We start from the raw sequence: 20133 nt of genomic DNA on the forward strand, positions 1-20133 counted from the left end.
GATCTCAGGTCTACAATGTGTGGTTTAAACTCATTGGATCTGTTCACTTCTGTAATGTTCCCCAAGAACGATTTGCCCTTTATATTCTCCCTCTTTACTATTATATCACAGCTATTGTACATGCAATGAGACTCCACGTTGTAAATGTAGGAGTGCTAAAAGGAAGATATGTGAGCAGTTACCTCCTGGATGAGAGAAGAAAGGCATATTTTGTGGCATGGTCTGATGGGACAGAGTAACATCTCACCCTGTGAGCAGTCTGAATGCTTCAGTAATGCAACTAGGTTAAAAACACAGTATGCTGAGCTAAAGGAGTCAAAATCAGTCCTTAGAAAGGAAAACCCTGCATTCAACACTACTTGCAGCTAATGTCAACATCTTCCATGCCTGCTGCTTTCTGACACACGAAATGGTGACCTGAGAGAACGGATGGTAGGTTGCCCTGTATCTGGACAGTCTGAATGGACCCTGTGTCTAAACCACCGTGTTTGGTTCAAGCACAACTGATGCAGTATTCTCAGTGCCATAATTAAAATGGATTCTGTTTCACCAGGCACAGGCAGACAAAACCACAATATTAGAAGTCACTGTGTGCACCTGTCCAAAGTTGAAAAGAGCATTAACAAATGTTATGATATATTACTTGAGAAATAGCTTGATGCCCCTTAATTAGAGGCTGCCTGCTAAGGTGCACTCAGCAGGAGAAGAGTTAAGGTTGCATTTGTAACCTTAAATCTCACCTTACCTGGCTTGTGGGTGCTTAACTGTGCAACTTTAATGTGTTCTTATCAGAGCATTTTTATTGAGCCATTATTAACATCAGTTAGATACAATCTCGCATTTCCCAGATCCGCCCCCCCTCCCCCCAGCCACACGTAACAGGAGACTCAAAGGAAGCATTTAACTCAACCTCTGCTATTGCCCTCCAGACACGGAGCGCCACTAATTCCCTAGCAGCTTCCTTAAACGGGACTAAAGTTTTGGTTGCTATCTTGCATGCCCTCGGCCAGCCTGCACACTGAAGGAAATGCTCTACTGATAATTAATAAGTTCCCCTGACACTGGCTGCTCATTAATCTATTATTTTTCTCCTCTAATTACTTTTGTCTGTTCGAGTTAACAGTCTTCTTCCCTCATCTTCCCTGGGTCTCACACAGGAGACTGCATGGCAAATGTGACTTTTCTTTGTCCCCAAGTCCCTTACAGATGCTGCTCTGTGCATGGGCTCCAAGACCCCCCCGGCATTCCCTGAGGCACAACCAGCCTCTCACATGGGCTGACTCGCCTCTCCACAGGGCTGTATTTCACCCAAACTATGGTACAAGCAGCTTCAGGCTTCTGAGCTGGGGCTGGCTGAAGGAACATCTAGGGAGCATGGGCTTCCCATATCCACCTGTGCTGCCCCCTGGAAAGCTCCCAAGAGCTACGAGGAATCCTCCTCACAGCAGTCAAGTGGTTGCAGATCTCCCTGCAGGAAAGGGGGCCATTTACAATTGCACAGTGCAAGGAGCACCTCTACCTGTGCATGCCCTGACTTCCTTTCGCACCAGGAGGCTCTATCCTGTATTGGGTCTGGCTGAGATGGAGTTAATTTTCCCCACAGCAGCACTCACAGTGCTGCACTGTGTATTCGTACCTAGAAAGGTGTAGGTAACACACCAGTATTTTAGCTACTTTTACTATTCAGCGCTTGCACAGCATCACGGCTGTCTCTCCATCCCCTCCTCATCAGTAGGCTGGGGGTGGGCAAGATCATGGGAGGGGACATCGCTAGGACAGCTGACCCAAACTGACCAAAGGGATATTCCATACCATGTGACATCTGCTCAGCAATAAAAGCAAAGAGAAAGGGGGGCAGGGGGGTCATTCATTATTACGTTGTTTGTCTTCTGGAGCAACTGCTATGTGTACCAAAGTCCTGCTTCCCAGGAAGTAGCTGGACGTCACCTGCTGATGGGAAGCAGAGAATAAATCTTTTGTTTTCCTTTGCTTTCACACATGACCTTTGCTTTTGCTTTATTAAATTGCCTTTATCTTGACCCATGAGATTTCTTCCACCTTATTTTCTCCCCTCCCTGTCCTGCTGAGCAGGGGAGTGATAGAGTGGCTTGGTGGGCACCTGGCAGCCAGCCAAGGTCAACCCACCACATACTCAAAGACTAACAGTCAGCACAAATTAACTTTAAGTCCCTTGGGGAGAAGGGGAGACAGAAGCAGGAACCAATTATTTATCTGCTTGGAATATGCCCAAGTACAGCAGAGATAAATGCAGGAGATATAAGTGGACGTGTCAGAGACAGGCTGAAGTTGCAAAGTTTGGAGCCTGATCTGAGCTCCTCCAGTTCAAGGAATTTCTGAAATTTTGTCTCTTACTATGATTGACACTACAAATACTTATTCTCTGTCCCCTTCATGCAGCTGCAGTTCAGGCGGTACAGACAGGCTTTGGACATGCTGCACAACCAAAGGACGGCAGGTACAGTATCACTCAGGATACTGTCTTCTCCTCTACTTTTATTTTTTATGGTTAAAATTTTCATTGTGAAACTGCTACGTTGCACATTTCTACCATTAAGGAAATGCAAACCTTTGAGGTTGCTGGATAAGGCTGGTAAACGTCAAAAAGCTTACCTGTGCAGCAAAATGCACGCACAGACAGCAGCATGGTGAACATACAAATGAACACACAGCAAAATGCTCACAAATAATGCATAGGGCAGTGTGCACCTGCATACTCGTGTGTGGCTTTCACAGATCCACAAGCTGCACAGCAGGTAAGGATGGTGGCAACAATGTATGCTGACCGTTATGGCACATGGACGAAGATGACCCTGCCCTCAACCAGGCCCATACAACAGGGCAGTGACCCGCAGGCACCCCCAAGAGGAACCTAGGGACCCCCTGAGAGGCTGCATTGCTCTTCCCTCTGCCTACCCCAGACTTGCAGCTGGCTCATTTCCATGGTGCCTTGCCTGGGACACAAGCCAGGACAAGATGTGGACTCTCTGAGCTGCCCAGTACAGTGTGCCATGGATGTGGTCCTGTCCTCATGCCATGACCCTTCCAGTCTGCCACAGCCCTCAGTCAACGCGGCTGAAATCTCTCACCATCAACACCTTTCCCAGGCCATCATTACCTGCATCACACTTTCCTTGCTTGCAGCTCGCACTGATCCTGTGGCAAGGATATGCACATCTTTCAAATGGCTCAAGTCACCCCAAACGGGGCGTGAACTGCAAAGGCTGCATCAGACGGCAGCTCTCGCTCCCCTGGGGGGGCCTGCACCCACCACCCCCTCCCAGCCTCCTCGCTGCTGCCTGCTTTGCTCCCGTGCTGCAGTGACACTGCGGTGGGCACTCACTGCGAGTTTACGAGAAAGGATGATTTGTTCAGCCAGTGCATGAAAAAATACAGAGTACATGAGAAAAGGCATATTTTTCAGCTGCTGTTTAGAAAGAAGTAACTGAAGAAGAAATAAGAACAACACTTTTGTACATGGACCTCTTAAAAAAAAACCAAACAAAAAACCACAACACCCTGCATCATGTTTTCAGTCTCTAATGTTTTTCTTCATCCAGAAAAAGGAGGGGTGTTGTGAAGCCACATCTCTGAAATGCTTACAAAGGAGGCTGAGGAAGGAAAAAGAGCACAAGTGTTCACAGCGCCTGGGCCTGTTGCAGCCTTGCGTTACCAAAATAGCTCACAGTCTTCAGCTGGGAGACTCCCACTTCCACTACAGCTGTATTCAGACCTGGGAGAGAGGCTCCCCGCTGCAGGAGGCTGAGTGACACCTGACCTTGCTGCGGTCCTCACGGCAAGCAGGTTTGGGATGTCTTCCCCCCAAAACTGACTTGTTCTTTGCCCTAGGCCTATCTCTGTACAGGAGGTTCTTGCAAATAGTCTTGCTTCTCCCTGCACCCTTGTTCTCTCTCACTATTTTCCAGCTGTCACTAGAGCTGGGAAATATATAAGCCAAGTGGCTTCATCGGTGGGATTGGCGTGGGGGTGGAGGCAGAGGCAAAAGGCAGCCAGATGATCGTGTGGGAGAAGCCAGAAGGGGTGAAGGCTTTGGGGGCTGTGCAGAAAACTCCCTCCAGACATCACTGTCCTGGCAGGACCAGTGTGCCGCAGTAGGTGCTGTCATCCATGCTCACTGGGGTCCTTAGACAAGGGGAGACAGTAGTTCTGGCTCCAGTGCGGAATATATCGGGTACTGAAGTCAGTGAAGTCATTGCAATCGGTTGAAGCCACTTTAATACGCATAATAACAAAAATGGTGAAGTCTCTCTCTCTAAATGAAAAAAAGATATGCAGGGAACAGCTATAAGCTACTACCTTAACTTTCCCCTTTTATTAGTGCATCTCTCTCCTACTGTGAAGACAGTGAGAAATATGCTTGCCTAAAGTGAAAGTATTTATAGATTACAGCTACAAAGGGGGGGAAAAATCAGCCTCTCCGTTTTCTTCCTAAGGATAGCTTTCTTAAGGATGTTTGAATTGAAAGTATTAAATTTAAATGCTATGAATTTTTTTCTCTCTTTAATTCACACTCAACCTTTCTGTATCTTTACAAGCACATTTACATTTTCAGATGCGAACTACAGCTGTAAACATGGAGCTGCCAGTGGGGAATATGACCTCCAGATGGCAGGGGAAATGGGACCCAGTCCTAAAGGACCAGCCCTTTGCCCCTGTGAGCCCAGAGAAGCTCTGCCACCAAAGGAGTAACTCCAAGCACAAGAGACCCAAAGCAGACTTGTGAGTTCAGATCACTAGAGGGAGACACGATAACACACACGCCTCAGTGTCTTGCACTCATTAACATTCTCGCCAGACAATTTGTTTTTCTGTAGTTGACTACATATAGGTTGGATACAAGAGTGCTTGATCGCAGGTTGGGAGCACAAGGCTGGTAGGAAGGAGGGCAAAATGGACAGCATCTATCATGGTAGGCAGGGCAGGCAGCTGACCTCTCCTCTTTTCATCCTAGTCATGACAGAAAAGTCCCTTGATTTCAATGGATTTGTGCTGGTGGGAATGGTGGAGAATCTGGTAAGGTTCATCAGCCTGCTTGCTGAGATCCTACTTATGGTACTGTATGGCGATTCCTTTTCCTGTCAACATTAAACATGGAAAATTTTGAATTCTCATCTTCTGGGGTGCCCAGTTCTCGCTCCCATCTCCAGCCCTCTGGGATCCTTCAAGACTAGCTCATGGAAGGAGAGGAGAGAAAGAAGCTTGTTATTGCTGAATGTCCCTACTAAACAGGAACGTCCCCACTGAGAAGCCCTAGCCTGGAGGGCAGAGGTAACGACTGCACCGCACTGCACAGACAGCAACATTGCAGCATGCAGTGAACTAGAAACAGCTGCTCCTCTGTAGGTGGATGGAAGTTTTCATATGGACACAAACCAGCTCAACCTTTAAAATGCCATAGAAAAGACACTAACACCATGTCCAGCCACAAGTGCTACCATCTGGGAGAAGGAAAAATGGAGGCAACTCTACTAGACTCCAGCTTGCTGCAAAGAGTGGCATTTCTAGCTGGCAGGAAGACCACCGACTTGGTACACAACTGCCACATCTTGTCAGCAGCATCACAGAAAATCTTGCCAGAGGTGGAGCAGCCAAGCACTGACCAGAAGACTCCAGATGTTCCCCTCCAACCAGTGCTGGAGGCAGCAGGGCAAACTCCTTCCTCACAGCAGCCTTGTTTACCTATTTCCCAGAATACCAAAATACTCGCATGGCTTTGCTCTCCCTCTCTGCCATGGGGCAGCAGAGAGAAATCGAAGCTGTTAAGAAAATGAGTGTTTCATGCAGCATCAGTGTTTGTACTGAAACAGCATCGCAGACCACAGCAATCAAAAGGGGCTCGGCTGCAACAGGAGGGATCTCTGCACAGTGTTCAGTGTCTCTGGGCACAGAAGGAACAATCAAAGCCCTCCAGTGTGCTGGGCAGACAGCACATTCAGGATTTAAATTTATTATAGATGAGGAAGGGGGCAGGGGCACTCCTGCTTGTGAGCTATGCACTAAGAAGAGGGACTTCTAAAAAAGTGAAAAATATGGAGCCAGGAGAAATGGGAAGCAAAGAGAGGTTTAAACAACTTAGGATGCCTTCTGGAGAAACCCTGAAGAAGTTGAAACTTTGGCTTGTTTCCCAGGCTTTTTGTGAGCCAGCATCCTTTTCTTTATTTTTACCTATAATGTTCGATAAGATGAAGACTAGACTAAAAGAGAAAGAGACATCAACAGAAAAGGGTCCTAAAACAAACTGGGAGAGTATAAGAGGCAAAGTGAAAGGTGGAAGATGAGGCCACATTTTTTTGCCAGAGAGTATTTTGAGGATGCAAGGTGGGGGAAAAAAAGGAGGAAAAAGGAACCTCGTTAAAAAAATCACCAGTTGCCTCCAACATCCTAAAATGCAGGGTCAAACAAGTACCTTGTAAATCTTAAATTTCCTCATCAGGCAAAGGTAGGTAGAGGGTGGGAAGGTTGTGACATGAGAAGAGCTGGCACAGTAACGCAACAAAAGAAAACACAAAACCCAAACAAAAAACCCCCACCCCACCTCAAACAATACTCCTCTTCACGACTCTTCTACTGAGGTTTTAAGAGTGCAGCAGAGAGGCAGGATAAATCCAAATGGTTTAGATAACCAGGAAATCTCCCTCTCACTAGGTGTGACCTACCTAGTGCCTACAGGGTCAACTTGTGGTGACTCTGGCTGAGGGTTTTCTGTTTGTTATCTTCTTTGGGCATAAACTGGCTTCTCCTGTGCCAGACAAAGCACAGTAATGAGGCTTTGGACTTAGACATAATGGGAAGCAAACCAGCAGAGAACACAATGATCAAAGTTGTCCATGTGAATCATACGGCCTTCTTAGATCTCATGCTTCCAGAGACCTCTCTGCTTCCCTCACGTTCAGTGTTCAGCCCCATGAGGAGAACAGCATGCACTGCGGGAAGATACGAGTGAGCAGGGGTGTGAGATCATCTGTCTCTTTCAGTTTAGGTCTCATCCTGATCTCTAGTAACTGAGCCCCAAAGCATGAGGTTTAACATCCTTTTCAGTATTTTTGTTGTGAATAACAAGAATATCCAGATTTGTTCACATTATCCTCAGGAACACACAAACTGTTTGAGTCTTGCCAAGTTCTCGTCTTTAAATAACTTTCCATGGCAATGAGTTCTACAGCTGTTTATAAACATATTATATGTATACCATCTCAATTACACAGAGCATGCAGGCACTCTTCTGTATTCTCTATCCCTTCTAAACTTCCCAGGCTATGGTAAATTCTCTAAGACTCAATGAGAATTTCTAGCACCCTCTAGGGAGAATCAGACTGGCATATTTGACAAGCCTTCCCATCTCCTTTCATTTTATGCTGTGACATGAAACTTGGGTGTTGCAATCAATACTTATCTGCTTTGCTCTAGACTGGGTTTTATGCTGTGATTACCACTGTAATAACCAAGCTCCTTCTCTGAGCCAAAGTGGGTATCTTCCGACTGTCAGGTGGAATTTAGGAGAATCCAGACTATTCTTTATCAAACGGCCTTGCTGGGCTGAGGCTGGGAAGTTGGATCAGGGATGAGATACCTGGTGATTTTACACAGGTTTCATGCTCTGTAGCTGCTCTAGGAAAACTGAATTGTTTGCACCTCAGCTGGTTATGCACAACCAGTAAAAGCCTCAATTGTTCAACCTTGAGCTGAGCCCCACGGGGATCAATAGTGCTTTGTCCCCCTGCCACCACCTCTCAGGCTGCCACCACACATGGGTACCAACCCCATGGCCCTGACCACAGCACCCATGAGCAAGGCCCTCAGGAAGGTTTCAGCCTTGTGGTTGAAAGAAGCAGAAACATGAATGGGACTGTTCCTGTCAGCTTGAGTACAAGCTCCTCAGGACAGGAGCTGCCTTTGCCTTCTGTGTTTGTCTGCCCATCCAGGACAAAAGGATGGGCAGTGAAACCTCTGGTAATGCGACTGTCCGTGTTCATATTGTTGCTAAGCCAGTTCACATGGGGCCCGTATTTAGGGCTTCTGCTGAGAGGGAGTTTATCAATAAGAATATGAACATACATGAATCTTTATTTTTCCCAGGAAGCTCTTCCTCAGTCAACCAGGCATCTAGCGTGGCTCTGAATAAGATGGAGAGATGAGGAATGATAAATGATAAAGCCTCTGGACTGCGATCTCAGCAGCTTATGAGGAGGGAGAAGTCGCATTAGCCTGAATAAACATAAGTCAAGAAAGACGTGAACTAAAACTAAGATGAGCTGAAAAGCTCATTGCCTATCATGTCTAAACGATCTTACTGGATTCTTTTCTTGGCTCTGTTAGTTGTTATCTCGGTGCATGGTGCAGCAAAAACAGAGCACCTCCTAACATAACTAGCCACAGATGGGTAGGCTGCCTGTGGTAGCCCACACAGAACGTGTCGGCGTGATGAACGGTATGTGGCCCTGGGCTGGGACCCTGTCCAGGCTGTGGTGCAATTACTGGAAATTTGATGCGACCGCGTTCAGTGTGGAAAAAATAATCTATACCTTTGTGGGCCACGGATTGTGTAAGTTATGAGTTAATATGAAGGAGAAGCAATATAGAGTAACACCCACTCTTTGTAGGAAGTCACAGAGGGGAGAGTCTGGGGTTTGTACCTTTCAAAAGATGAGAGACTGCAGCACATCCCCAAGTGAAATATTTTTAATGCTGACAACTGCTAACTCACGTAGTCTGCATCAGAAATCATTGATACTCATCCCCACTCCACCTGAACAAATCACAGTTTCCTGACAAATCCAGTTCAGAGGGCTGCTACGCTCTTTTCCATGGCTTACCATTACAAACTGGGATGGCAGAAGTCATGGAGCACAGCAAGCTTAATAAGCCCCCAGCTGTGTCCTGAATCACAGGAAAGTGATCGGATAGGAGCAGGGAGGTGCTGGCCTGCTGCTGGAAGCTGCAGGTCGGTGGTCCCAGAAGACAGCTCTGCTGGCTGGAGGAGAAGGGCTGACGGAGCTCTTTGTGCTCCCAGGCAATGCCTATCACGCTACCCACAACCAGCCCGAGCAGGCTGCCAACGTCCTCAGCGTAACGGCCTGTCCAATAAGGAAGGGAAGGGTCCGGCTGACCCTCTCCACCTGCTCTGTCTAAATGCAATCGGTCAATCGTCTGAAGAGGAATGGGAGAGCAAGGACTTGCGTCATCCCAAGGAATGGCATTCCTGCTTTCAGTAAATTAAAGCTGATCTGTATTGTCATTTGCCACTGGAATTACTATTTTTCCCCTTACTGGCCTTTCTCCCAGGTGTCAGCGCTACAGTCAACCACCACAGCCACGCTTTAGCTATCTCACAGGGTAAGGAGATTTTTTTTCCTATGGATCTCTTCAGGCCTTGGAGACTTAGAGCTGATGCGAGAAAAATGCCTAGTTCAGCTGCTCACCGAAGGACCAGCAAAGGAAGCAATATAGCATTTTGTAAAGCAATTTTTTTAACTTCCCAGATAGGCAGATGAGTGGGCTACAATCGCTCCCGAGGCCCAGCAGCATTTAAATGAACTATCACATGCATCCCTGCCTTCTTTGCCTAAGTAGCAACACTGCTTTCCTCTTGCATTTGCATCTTCCACTTCCCAGCCAACAAGAAATAAATCATTTCTGTGGTCCTAACTCAGGTAATTAGCCAACAAACCCTATTGACAAAGTCAATGAGTGAAAGAAGCAGCAGACAAATTCACTAATGAACTCCTTGAGGAGAGTACACAAAGAAAAAGTAATATGGCCCTCTCGCCCCCCAATGCTGGTTTAATTTCACAACCTGTCCATTCAAAGCCTCCTACACAAGCTCAATAACGTTCATTCTTCCAGTTCTGCAGTCACGAGTTTAACCACACAAAAAAAAAAAAAAAAAAAAAAAAAATCCAAGGAGAAAGATGTATTTTAGGAACTTTTACAATGATCTAAAATAGCTCTTTGATACATAGCAGATGTCTTCAAAACTAGCATAAATGGAGCCAAAATGCCTTACAGTTCTGGAAAAGGGAGATTCCAAGATAAGACGTGTTTCTAACTGCAGCGGCTCTGGAATAGATTTGGAATTTATATTAACTGTCAGCCTCAAGGAAAACATTTAAAAGAAGCCCTTCTGTCCCCCATTTTGGGACAAGTGCTTTATTGGGTTACATGCTGCTCAAAGACCTGATGTCTGTGTGAAAGCAGTTCCTCTGTACCCATAAAAGATAGCAGATGGGTTGAGATGGGGGAAAAGAGAGAGAACAACAAGCAGTGAGACATGGAGGTGACAGACTGGGGACCGCCTGCCCTTCATCCCTCGCTCTAGTCAGTTAGGAAGGGGGTGCTTGGCAGGCTTCGCTGTAGAGGGGGGACTGAGGATGGATTGGAAGGGAGTCAGTGAGATGGTGCTGAGGGATGCTAACAAGGCAACACCTCTGAGACACACAGCACGCGAGAAAAAGCATGAAGGGGCACGCTGGAAAACTGCCCCTGGAATCATAGCACGGACGGGATTCCCCAGTCCTGTTGCTCACCAGAGGGGATAGCCAGAATGAAGATTTGCTCTGAGGAGCCTTTGTAAAAGGGAGAAAAGAAGTCTTTGTCTGATACAACAGAGTAGGTGGTACAACTGGAAAAAACAGCACAAAGCACAAACGTGCAGCCAAAGTGATGATTCAGGACAAGAATCTTCTTATTACGGCTCTGAACAATGCACCTCGTGTACCAGCCCTTAGTTTTCATGAAGATTTAAGCCAGCATCGTTGCAACACCCTCACCTTGGACAATGCTGGGCAGAATAGCTAGGGAGTGTCTCCTGCTTCAGTACAAGAAATAATTTGATGCAGGACTGAAAGATGATGCAGCAGTAAGATGGAAGCTTTGAGATGAAAAAGCTTAAGAGCAGAAATGCCAGAGCTAGAATGTTCTAGATACAGATTAAAGGTTAAGAAACCCCAGGTTCTACTTCCCTATATATGCAAATGGCACAGTGCTGCTTAATGCTGAAAATAGCTTAAGAGGAAAGTCAGGTAGTGAAGATAACACCACAGAGTATGTTCCCCTCATCAGCTCTGCTCCCACCTCTTCCTGGCAGCCTTTCCCAGTCTTCCTTCTTTTGGTATTGCAATAAATGGGCCAGAAACACAAACTGCATATCTGGCTTTCATATACATGAATGCTCAGGAGGACTTTGGTTTGGCTGAAGGGATGAGACAGGAAATCTGAGTAACCCCAATCTGAACCACGGGCCCCAAATCCAGGGGCTTCTGGATGCAGCCCTAGGACTGAGCTCTGTTCCAATGTGTCACTCTACCTTTCTCTCTCTCCAACCTTCTTTCTGCAATGTCCTGCCCTTTTCTGGCTGCTGAATTGCAGTAGATAGCTTGGCCGTCTGTAGCACATGCAGAAAGCTTGTACTCTGCCTGCCACAAACCCTCTTTAACCCTTTGTATATATGGAAGTATCACAGAAGACTATTCACATATAGTCAATGCTTTCTTCATGCATATTAGATGAAAGAATATCTAACAGCAAAAGAAATCAGGTAAAGAGTTCTTCTCTCCTCAAAGGACATTATACAAGAGAAACCTACTTCTTGTTTCCGTCTTACTGATAAATCTTTAGGGGGTGAAGGTTTCCTTGCAACCCAAGCTGCTAACCCCATGGAGTCTGACTACTGAAAGGACTCCTTTCCAAGCTTGCCACATCCCTGAGTGTGTAAGGCACAGTTAGATAGCAGAACAAAGCTGGTGAGTTCTCCTTTATTCCGTCTGCGCTCTGCTCTTCACTCATCTTGCAGCTCACATGCCTTCTTTACTCACCTCACAAGACACAGGAAGGCTGTCTGCCAAAGTGGAGAGTAATATGAAATCACCTGTGCCACTGCTTGCCTCTCGCTTTTAAGGCAAATTCCATGGTTTACAGAACGAACATCTTCTATGTAATATCTAACCAGAAATCCTTTCCCCTCTCTCTGGCACCAGCAGTGTTTTGTCTCTACCACTGTGCTGTGCATTACCAGCAGCAGAGATGGGCACAACTAGATGAAGACCAAAACTCAGCAGAATAACAGGTCCAATTCTGTAGAGCATCTACTGAAGTAATTTAATTTGTTCTCTAGGACAACTTGGTTATCATGCCTGGGAAATCACTGCAAAACAGGCTTACAGTACATTTAAGATTCTTGCCACTTTTTTACAGCTGCCTGTATTGCTACGGACATTTTCTATTAATGTTGGAAGAGAAGGAAACTACTGTACAGTTCACAAATCACCAGCACAGTTTACTCCAGTTGAGACTCTTACCTGTTGGGGTGAGGTGCCTCCAGGTGATGACAGGCTCAGGACGCCCATTTGCCATGCAAACCAGGGTCACGTTGCTGCCCTCATTCACGGTGATGTCCGAGGAGATATTGGAGATCTTTGGTGGAACTGTGAAGACAAAAGAAAGTTGGACCTTGTTACCCAGACTCCTGGAGGGCAGCCTGTGTCTCATTAACCCACCCACCCATTAACTAGGGGTAGCCACAGACTCCTTTCACAGGCTGCGCTCTTCATTGCGACCTGGGTTTCTGAATTTATGTCAGAATAATATGTATTGCTGTTTTAAGGATCTGCAGGTAGAAACGGCCTTTGCTGCAACTGCGATGCTTTGTGTTTAGACAGGTTTGGGGGTCTTCATAAAACAACCCCTAAGAACTTGCCCGAGTGCTCCAAGGCTGCGCGGAAGGAGTGGGCAGGCTCCAAGCACTGTCCCAGGTAACTAATACTCCAAACAGTCCCAGCCACAGTTCTGCCTCCTCCTGCAGGGTGCTGGGCCTCAAGGCACTGTCTCAGAGGGTGTATGGGTTATCGCTGCTTCCCTGGGGCAGACAGAGCCCATGCTATGCTGGAGCTGCTCTGCTGCCCACGTAACCAAACGCTCACTGGGGATCGAATCGGAGCGCTGCTAAGCTTATTTCTGTTGTGGCTGCCGTTGAGAAGTGGGGATGCACGCTGCGGCTAATGTGAATTTGGTGAGGGAAGGCACCACAGTGACAGCAGGAAGGTTTCTGCAACATCTTGCAGCCAAGAGGGATCCCCGTGGGCTGCCCACAGTAGGCAGCTTCTGGCTGACGGCGCCTCACATGACACAGCACCAAAAGCATGGCAGGGTCTTTAAAGAGTCACAGCACCAGCTGCAGCTCAGGTATTCAGGCTCCTTAAAGACCTTCCAAGCTGAGTTTGTGTCATGGGACCAAAGTGACCATGCTGGGACCTGAACAGCTACTTCCAGGTGTGCAGGATGCCAATTATTGGCCACCCAGAAGACCAGGCTGTTGCAGTCTCTCCTCTCTCACACCCATGTCTTGCTTCCATGCTTCACACCCTGGAGGTGGTGAGGGAGTTTGACTAAAAAGGAATCTTCTAATTTATTTTTTTAAAATATATTTTCAGCTTCTGAATTTGTGTGTAGCGAGGAATGAAACAACATCATTTTCTGCTTTGCTTACCACAGAGTAAACAGACAGCAGCCCCCCCCCCCTCGCCTTCCCCCTCTTTGGCAGGAGTGGCTGATGGTCGTTTTGAGGCAAAGCAGCCTACCAGCTAGGTGGGGAAAGGCAATGAAGCCTGAAGAAAGCAACTCACCACTTCCAGCTGTGTTGCTGGATTCGTTGGAATATTGTTTACAACCTACAGCTCATTAGCCCCTCTCTGTAGGGCCCAAACACATAGGCAATGCTTCAGCATCTATGACCACGGGACCCCCTTGGAAGGACAGGGGATCCCAAGCAGGAACGGGACCTGTGGGATGAAGTGAGGCAGACATCTCTCCTGACAGGCTCACTCAGCCAGGCAAGGAGGAATTTAAACTGGGCACACCGGGGAAGCGTTGCCACAATCTGGGAAGAAGTGGCAGCACAGAGGGCAGCGAGGAAGCAGCTGGGGGCCAACAGAACAGGGAAGGCTTTTGCACTCCCCTTGTGGAAGCAGGATCCCTGGGGGCCCATCTCAAATGCCTGTTGCACCAATGCAAGTATCAGGGTGAAAAGATAGGATGTTCGTGCAGATTTGCAGTGCTATAAATGCATTGAGAAGACAGAGCTGTGGTGGGACAGCTCTCAGGCCCGGCAGTGCCGTGCAGGATGGAGACAGGCTGGAAAGGCAAGGAGATGAGGTGCACTCTCTGCAGAGGAGTGGCTGGAGTGCACCCAGCTCTGGGCGGTGAACTCACTGGGAGCTTAGGCATAAGGACCAGAGGATATCACAGTGTCACCCCTGTTGGGCGGTATCTGCTACCAAGCCTTTAAGAAGAGGCAGTGGACAAAGACTGCTTTAGAGAGATGGAAGAAGCCTCACAATCACAGTCCCTGGTGAGGGACTTCAACCACTCTGATTGTTGCTGGGAAGGTGAAAGTACTGGGCTCAAGCGGTCCAGGAGATGCAGGGGTCCAGCAGGTTCAGCATGACTTAGCAGTAAGCCCTTGCAGCAAAGACCAAGCATCCCGTGTTGTACCAGCAGGAGTGCAGCCCCACAAGTGGAGGGAAGTGATTATGTCCCTTTATATGGTGGTTGTTAGCACCTGAAGCACGACACCAGTTTTGGGCTCCCCAGTACAAGGCCATTGACATACTGGAGCAAGTCGACTGGAGGGCTCCCAAGATGGTCAGAGGGCTACAGCATGTGACCATGACGTACCAGGAGGACCTAAGAGAGCTGGGTCTGTTCAGCCTGAAGAAGAGAAGGCTGAGGAGAGATCGTTATTGCCTTCTACAAATAGCTAGTGAGAAGGTGCATAGAAGACAGAGGCAGGCTTTCCTCAGAGGCGTGCAATGACCAGGGAAAAGCAGCAGACACAAGCTGCAATGTGGGGAAAATTCTGACTCAAAATTAGAAAAAAGCTTTTACTTTGGGGAGGTCAAAACCAGGAACAGGTTCCCCAGAGAGGTGGTGGAAACTCCATCCCTGGAGATACGCAACATTTGCCTGGATGAGGCCCTCAGCAACCTGCTCTAACAGGCACCAGGAAGAAAGGAGAAGGGACCTTGGAAGCTGGTTTGCTGCACAAGAGCTAGAACTGACAGCTGATCCGCTCATGGTGAAGCAACCAGATCAAAGCATGTTGGGGGAAAAACTGACTGCTCCAGGATTCCCATCCCTGGGGAGAAGGAATTTCAGAGTAGGCACATCTCCCTAGCAGCACAATAGTAGGTAAAGCAAAGCACAGCAGAAAATCAGCCTCTTCCTCTCAAAGCAAAATCTCCTCACAAACACAAGCCCTGGTACATTTTACGCCGGTGACGCATCATGAGCCATCGCAAGTGTGTCTGCACATGTAGGAAGAGGTAGGAAACAACACAACAGAACAAAAATAAACATTGCTGGAGAACGCTGATGTTGTCAAAGAATTTGATCCCACCGTATTGAGGGGTACATGAGAGCTTCACTGCCCATTTTGTGCCTCCCCCCCCCCGTATCACACCCCCATTCTGCACAGCCAATGCCTGGCCGTACAAAACAGCAATCACACAGCGATCCTGGGAAGTAAGCGAAGCACTTTCTCCTTCTCCTTTCTGTCCTACTGGATGAGAGGAGCCCCACGTCTCACAGTCTAGGACAGACAGACCCATCGCTCCAGCCAGCAGAGCTGCAGGCTGGGAAAGCCCTGGAAGTTCTGGTGCAGAAATCAAAACCGCTACTCCTACTACAGGGAACAAAGCAACTTGGAAGGCCGCCTCAGTCCTGTAGCAGCACGGCTACCTGTAGTACGTACCGTGTTTCAGATCTGAGACCACCACGCACTGGGGAGGACAGAGGAGGAAAGAACCGCGGAGGCTATATGTGCAAGAGTTATGTCCAGGCTGCTCCATCAGGGGACACGGCGATGGTGACCTCAGAGTGTCCTCGGCACAGATTCTCCATGGTGTGCTGGTGAACATGGGTAAGCACACCCCAGGAGCAAAACCAGTGGCTAGACCACATTTTGGGGATTTTATCTTAACCTCAAGGAGTTAACATTTACGTCAGGGAAAAAAGCCACGCCACAAACCAAGCAGAACTAAGTTCAAGCTCAAATAAGTGCAGAGCAGTCTGAGCTCTTGGTAGAATGGTGCAATGCCAGCCAGAATGGTTGAGGAGAGAGCGGAGAAAGCTGCTACGGGGCATGAGCAGCAGAGTTGCAGTTAGGACATGTGTACCCTGCCACTTCCCAGTGCCGTCAAGTCATTTTAGTTTGCAAAGGATCAAGTAAAATCAGCAAATACAAACAGATCTGACCATGCCAACCAAATGCCCAAGAGGAGGAGCATGTGTCCAGATGGTCATATCAGGCTTACCGCTTTTTCAGACGAGGCAGAAAAGGGCATCCAAAGCTGAAATCATGTCAGGAGTATAATGGCTGGTTCCTTTCAGCTGCCACCCTAGTCAGAGGGCAAGGAAAGGCTGAGAGGAGGGGGAACAGGGCAGGAAATAATTTCCCCGTGAACGTAACATTTGGTTTGCTTTGTCTGCTTAGGCTCCAAAGCCAGCTAGCATTAAAAATGACTGGATCTTAGTGGACATTAATTTCACTCAGATAAAAAGTCAGAGACTTTTAATTTTCAGGGTGTCAAGCCAGCATGTTAAAATGCCAAAACTGTCAGCACCAGCAACAGTTAGCATTGCCTCCTTGGCACTTGTCATTACTTTGCACACACCTTTTTAGGACAGTCTTAAAATGAAAAGCTTTGACCTTATTATTTTTGCCCATTGTGGATTGTGCTACGTTTTCACAGTTCCCAGACGGCTGGAAGAAGGACTGCTGAGAATAAAACCTCCCGGGACCAGGATCTTGTGGGTGTCACAGCCTTCTTTCACCCAGCCGCCTCTTGTTGACCTCAGCTGGAGAACTCTCCCGTGTCCGGGCTCTCCGAACCATTAGCACAGGCAAAACCACAGCCTGCGGACCCACCGCAGGGGAAGCACTACAGTTAAACAGCACTTTCAGGCATTTTCATATTCTGCCTAACAACTTGTCCCTCCAGGGGGGACCAGGCTGCTCCTGGACACTTCTGGCTCCAGGGCCAACGGGAAAACACTGCCAGCCTCTCTGGTACTGCTGAAAAAGATAAAATGGCCAGATTTTTTCCTTCCTTTCAGTTTAAATGTGACAGGGGTGTCCATTCGCCAGTGCTTAGGATCCCCGTGGACAGGGTGGGGAGCAGAGACCGGCATAAAAGGGAGCGCAGTGTAGCACCCCACTGCTCCGTCCCCAGAGTGGTAGGATGCCCTACCCACGCCACGGAGAGGTTCTGGAGAGATGGAAATGAGCTCAGAGAAGAATGGCTTGGAACTCAAGTATTTCTTTCTTCTACATTTCACATCTACAGGACAAGCCTGATGCCAGCTCAGCATCTCATCTTGCATGTCACTGACAGCAAATAACAAACCACAGAGTAACCAGTACCCATTCTCCTTGAGCAGCTCGCATGGGCAGGAGCAGAACAAGGGCAGAGATGCTGTAGGGTGCCCTGGGCTGGGAGAGCTGGAAGGAGGGGGAGCTGCAGAACATCAGGGGTGCAAAGGCAGAGGTGGTGCAGGAATTCAAGTCCCAGGCAAGACACAGTGACAGAGCTAGGTAGGACAGGCTTGCACAGAACCTGCTTGCACCAAGCCTGTTCTAGTTAATTGCCGTCAATCCTTCACTTTCATGACAACTGCAACTCACATTAATTTAAATAATAAGAAAGACTGAGACATGAAAAATAGAGCACACTCCCCCAGCGCAATCACTGTTGCTCTCGAGATGAAAGCAAGTGATTTGTTTCCACAAAACATTACCATGTCTCAAAAACACCCACTACAGCAGTTATTACAAACCAGGGGCTGCATGCAGGAGGCAGCAAGAAAACCACAAACAAGAGAACACACAAACATCTGCTGTTGTTATCCTTGCCTTTTATGACCAAACCCCTTCAGAGCTCAACACTCCTCCTGAGATATTACTTGGGATCGTGTAGGCAGGCTGGATCGGCTTTATCATTCAGGGCTGTGGAAGCAGGCAAACGGTGGTGCTACACCCCTAATCTCCCAGTACATGAGTCAGCCCAGTGGCTAAGAGGTGCGAGGTAACATCCAGGAAGGCAGCTCCTTTCCAGGAGTGCCACAGAGGATGGAACGAGAAAGCATCAAGGCCACCCTTGCTGAAGGTTATAACCAGCAATGCTTCTAGAGGTCTTCTCCTGTCTTTGTACTGGAACTGGCCGTGCTACAGCTCCCGAACAGTTCAAACACCTGCCTTTTGATCAGAGCATCCACACACAGCACAGGCACAAAGTAGCAGGAATAGGAGCCACTGCTTAGCAGAAGCGTGGTGGTGTCTGGCTCCTGCACGGGTTGCACTCTGCTGTCATAGTGATTCACACCAGGAGGAGGAGGGTAGGGTTGTGAGACAAGGGCAGGAAGCACGGGACTAGGAACTTGAATTGTCGGGATGAAAAATGTGAACAGAGGGATGTGGAGACAGAGTTGGAAGGTGGCTCTGAGCCCTGTAAACACACTCACATGAGGGTCACAGTCAGATGGTCTGACTGCTCCCTTTGGGCAAACGGAGCTTTGCTTAGGACCATTAGATACAGTCTTACACTGTGGGGCAGCTACTTCCCAATCTGAAATTACAAGTCTGCTTAACAGTCAGGTATTTTGTCAATAAGTCACAAAATACATTAAAGAAATAATAGAACTCTTACTCCCAGTCTACAGACGTACAATGCAGCAAAAGCTATTTAATCCCTCCAAGACGCAGAGGCAAACAGTACTGAAAATTCCTAAGAAAGCCCATAAACTTCATTTAAGTGCTCTAACGGCTTGCCCCAAGAAGGGCACCTTGGATACAAATAAAGAAAGTCACCACAACCCCTTCCATATATCCTCATTAGTTAGTTGCTTCCTCCAGCCTATTTACCTTCCCCTCTATTGGCAAGTAGGACCCCCATCTGCTGGAGAAAATTAAGACTCCCACCCACTAATCCACAGGAGCCCCTGCTTTCAGGGCAAAAAGAAAACATCAGGACTTCTCTCCAAAGTCAAAGGAACTTTGCAGGCACTAAAGCCCTCCGCAGGTGCCTATCAATTAGCCTCGAGAGTTCTCATTTCCTTGTCCCCAGCTCCCAATTAACAGCACTTTGCAACAAACGCAAAGATGCTAATAAGCCCCAAGGCAGAGGTAGGGGGGATGCTGACCATCATATGGCCCTTGAATGCTTTAGAGTTGCCACCTTGATCAACACAATTAGGGGTCCTTTCCTGGGGCAATTAATTGACAGCAAATTGGCCTCATTAGTCATTGTTTAGTTAAAGTGTTTAGTGGGGAGAGAGGACCTGAAGAAGGGGCTGAGCTGCTAAACACAACTAAATGGTTTAATTTCCCTCTTATGTGTGCAGCAGGCTAATCACAGCTCTTTACAACCGTAACAAGAAACAGCTTGTTGCTGCTTAGGTCCGCAAAGGGAGCAAGCTGAGGGCTGGGAAGTAAAAGCCAGACACCCTTTGGGATGCGGCATGCTAATGTTTCTGAAGCACTTTACAGGCAAAATGCAACATGAGACCCAAGACGTGTTTTTTACGGTTTGAAGTTAAAGAGAGTAGACTCCGAAACATCCTTCTGACCTCCTGCTCTGCTAGGCTTCTTTCACCCTGCCAGTGCCTTTCCTGGCATTAAAGCTTCTGGTGAAGTAGGGGCAAACACTGAAGGCTTGGTTTTGTTTGTTAATCCCCTGGGAACCAAAAACCTCTCAAAATACACTACAGTGTTTTTACAAGGTGTAAAAATCGCTTCTTTCTATTGTCTGAAAGCGGGTGCCTTGCCACATCCATCCATCCCCAGTGGCCTTTAGGGAAGGGTCTATCCCAGTCAGAGCATGGAAACCACTTGAGACCTGCCCTTCCCAACCCAGGCATGTGGCAGATCACTGCTGATGCCAGGAGAGGTGGGGCTGCAGGAGGCGCAGGGGCTGCAGGAGGTACGGGGGCTGCTGGCTTGGCCCTTGCATCTTGGCAGGCTTCCCCCATCGTGCAGCTGAGCCTCGCCCACGGAGACGCCGCGCAGGAAATTACTTCCATCCAGATGGGGACTGCACGTCTCGCGCT

General features: G+C 48.0%; 1 protein-coding gene across 6 annotated transcripts in view; it reads right to left on the reverse strand.

Annotated features, from left to right (window-relative positions):
• Positions 1–20133, reverse strand: part of LOC119149024 (limbic system associated membrane protein) — a 1019865-nt gene that overhangs the window by 105839 nt on the left and 893893 nt on the right. For all 6 annotated transcript variants that reach the window (XM_037389846.1, XM_037389847.1, XM_037389844.1 and 3 more), the window contains one exon: positions 12333–12458. In XM_037389846.1, coding sequence (XP_037245743.1) covers positions 12333–12458 — 126 coding nt within the window. The remainder of the gene's footprint in view (positions 1–12332; positions 12459–20133) is intronic.

Source organism: Falco rusticolus, chromosome 5 (genome assembly GCF_015220075.1).
Source record: "Falco rusticolus isolate bFalRus1 chromosome 5, bFalRus1.pri, whole genome shotgun sequence".
In the NCBI taxonomy this organism is placed as follows: Eukaryota; Metazoa; Chordata; class Aves; order Falconiformes; family Falconidae; genus Falco; species Falco rusticolus.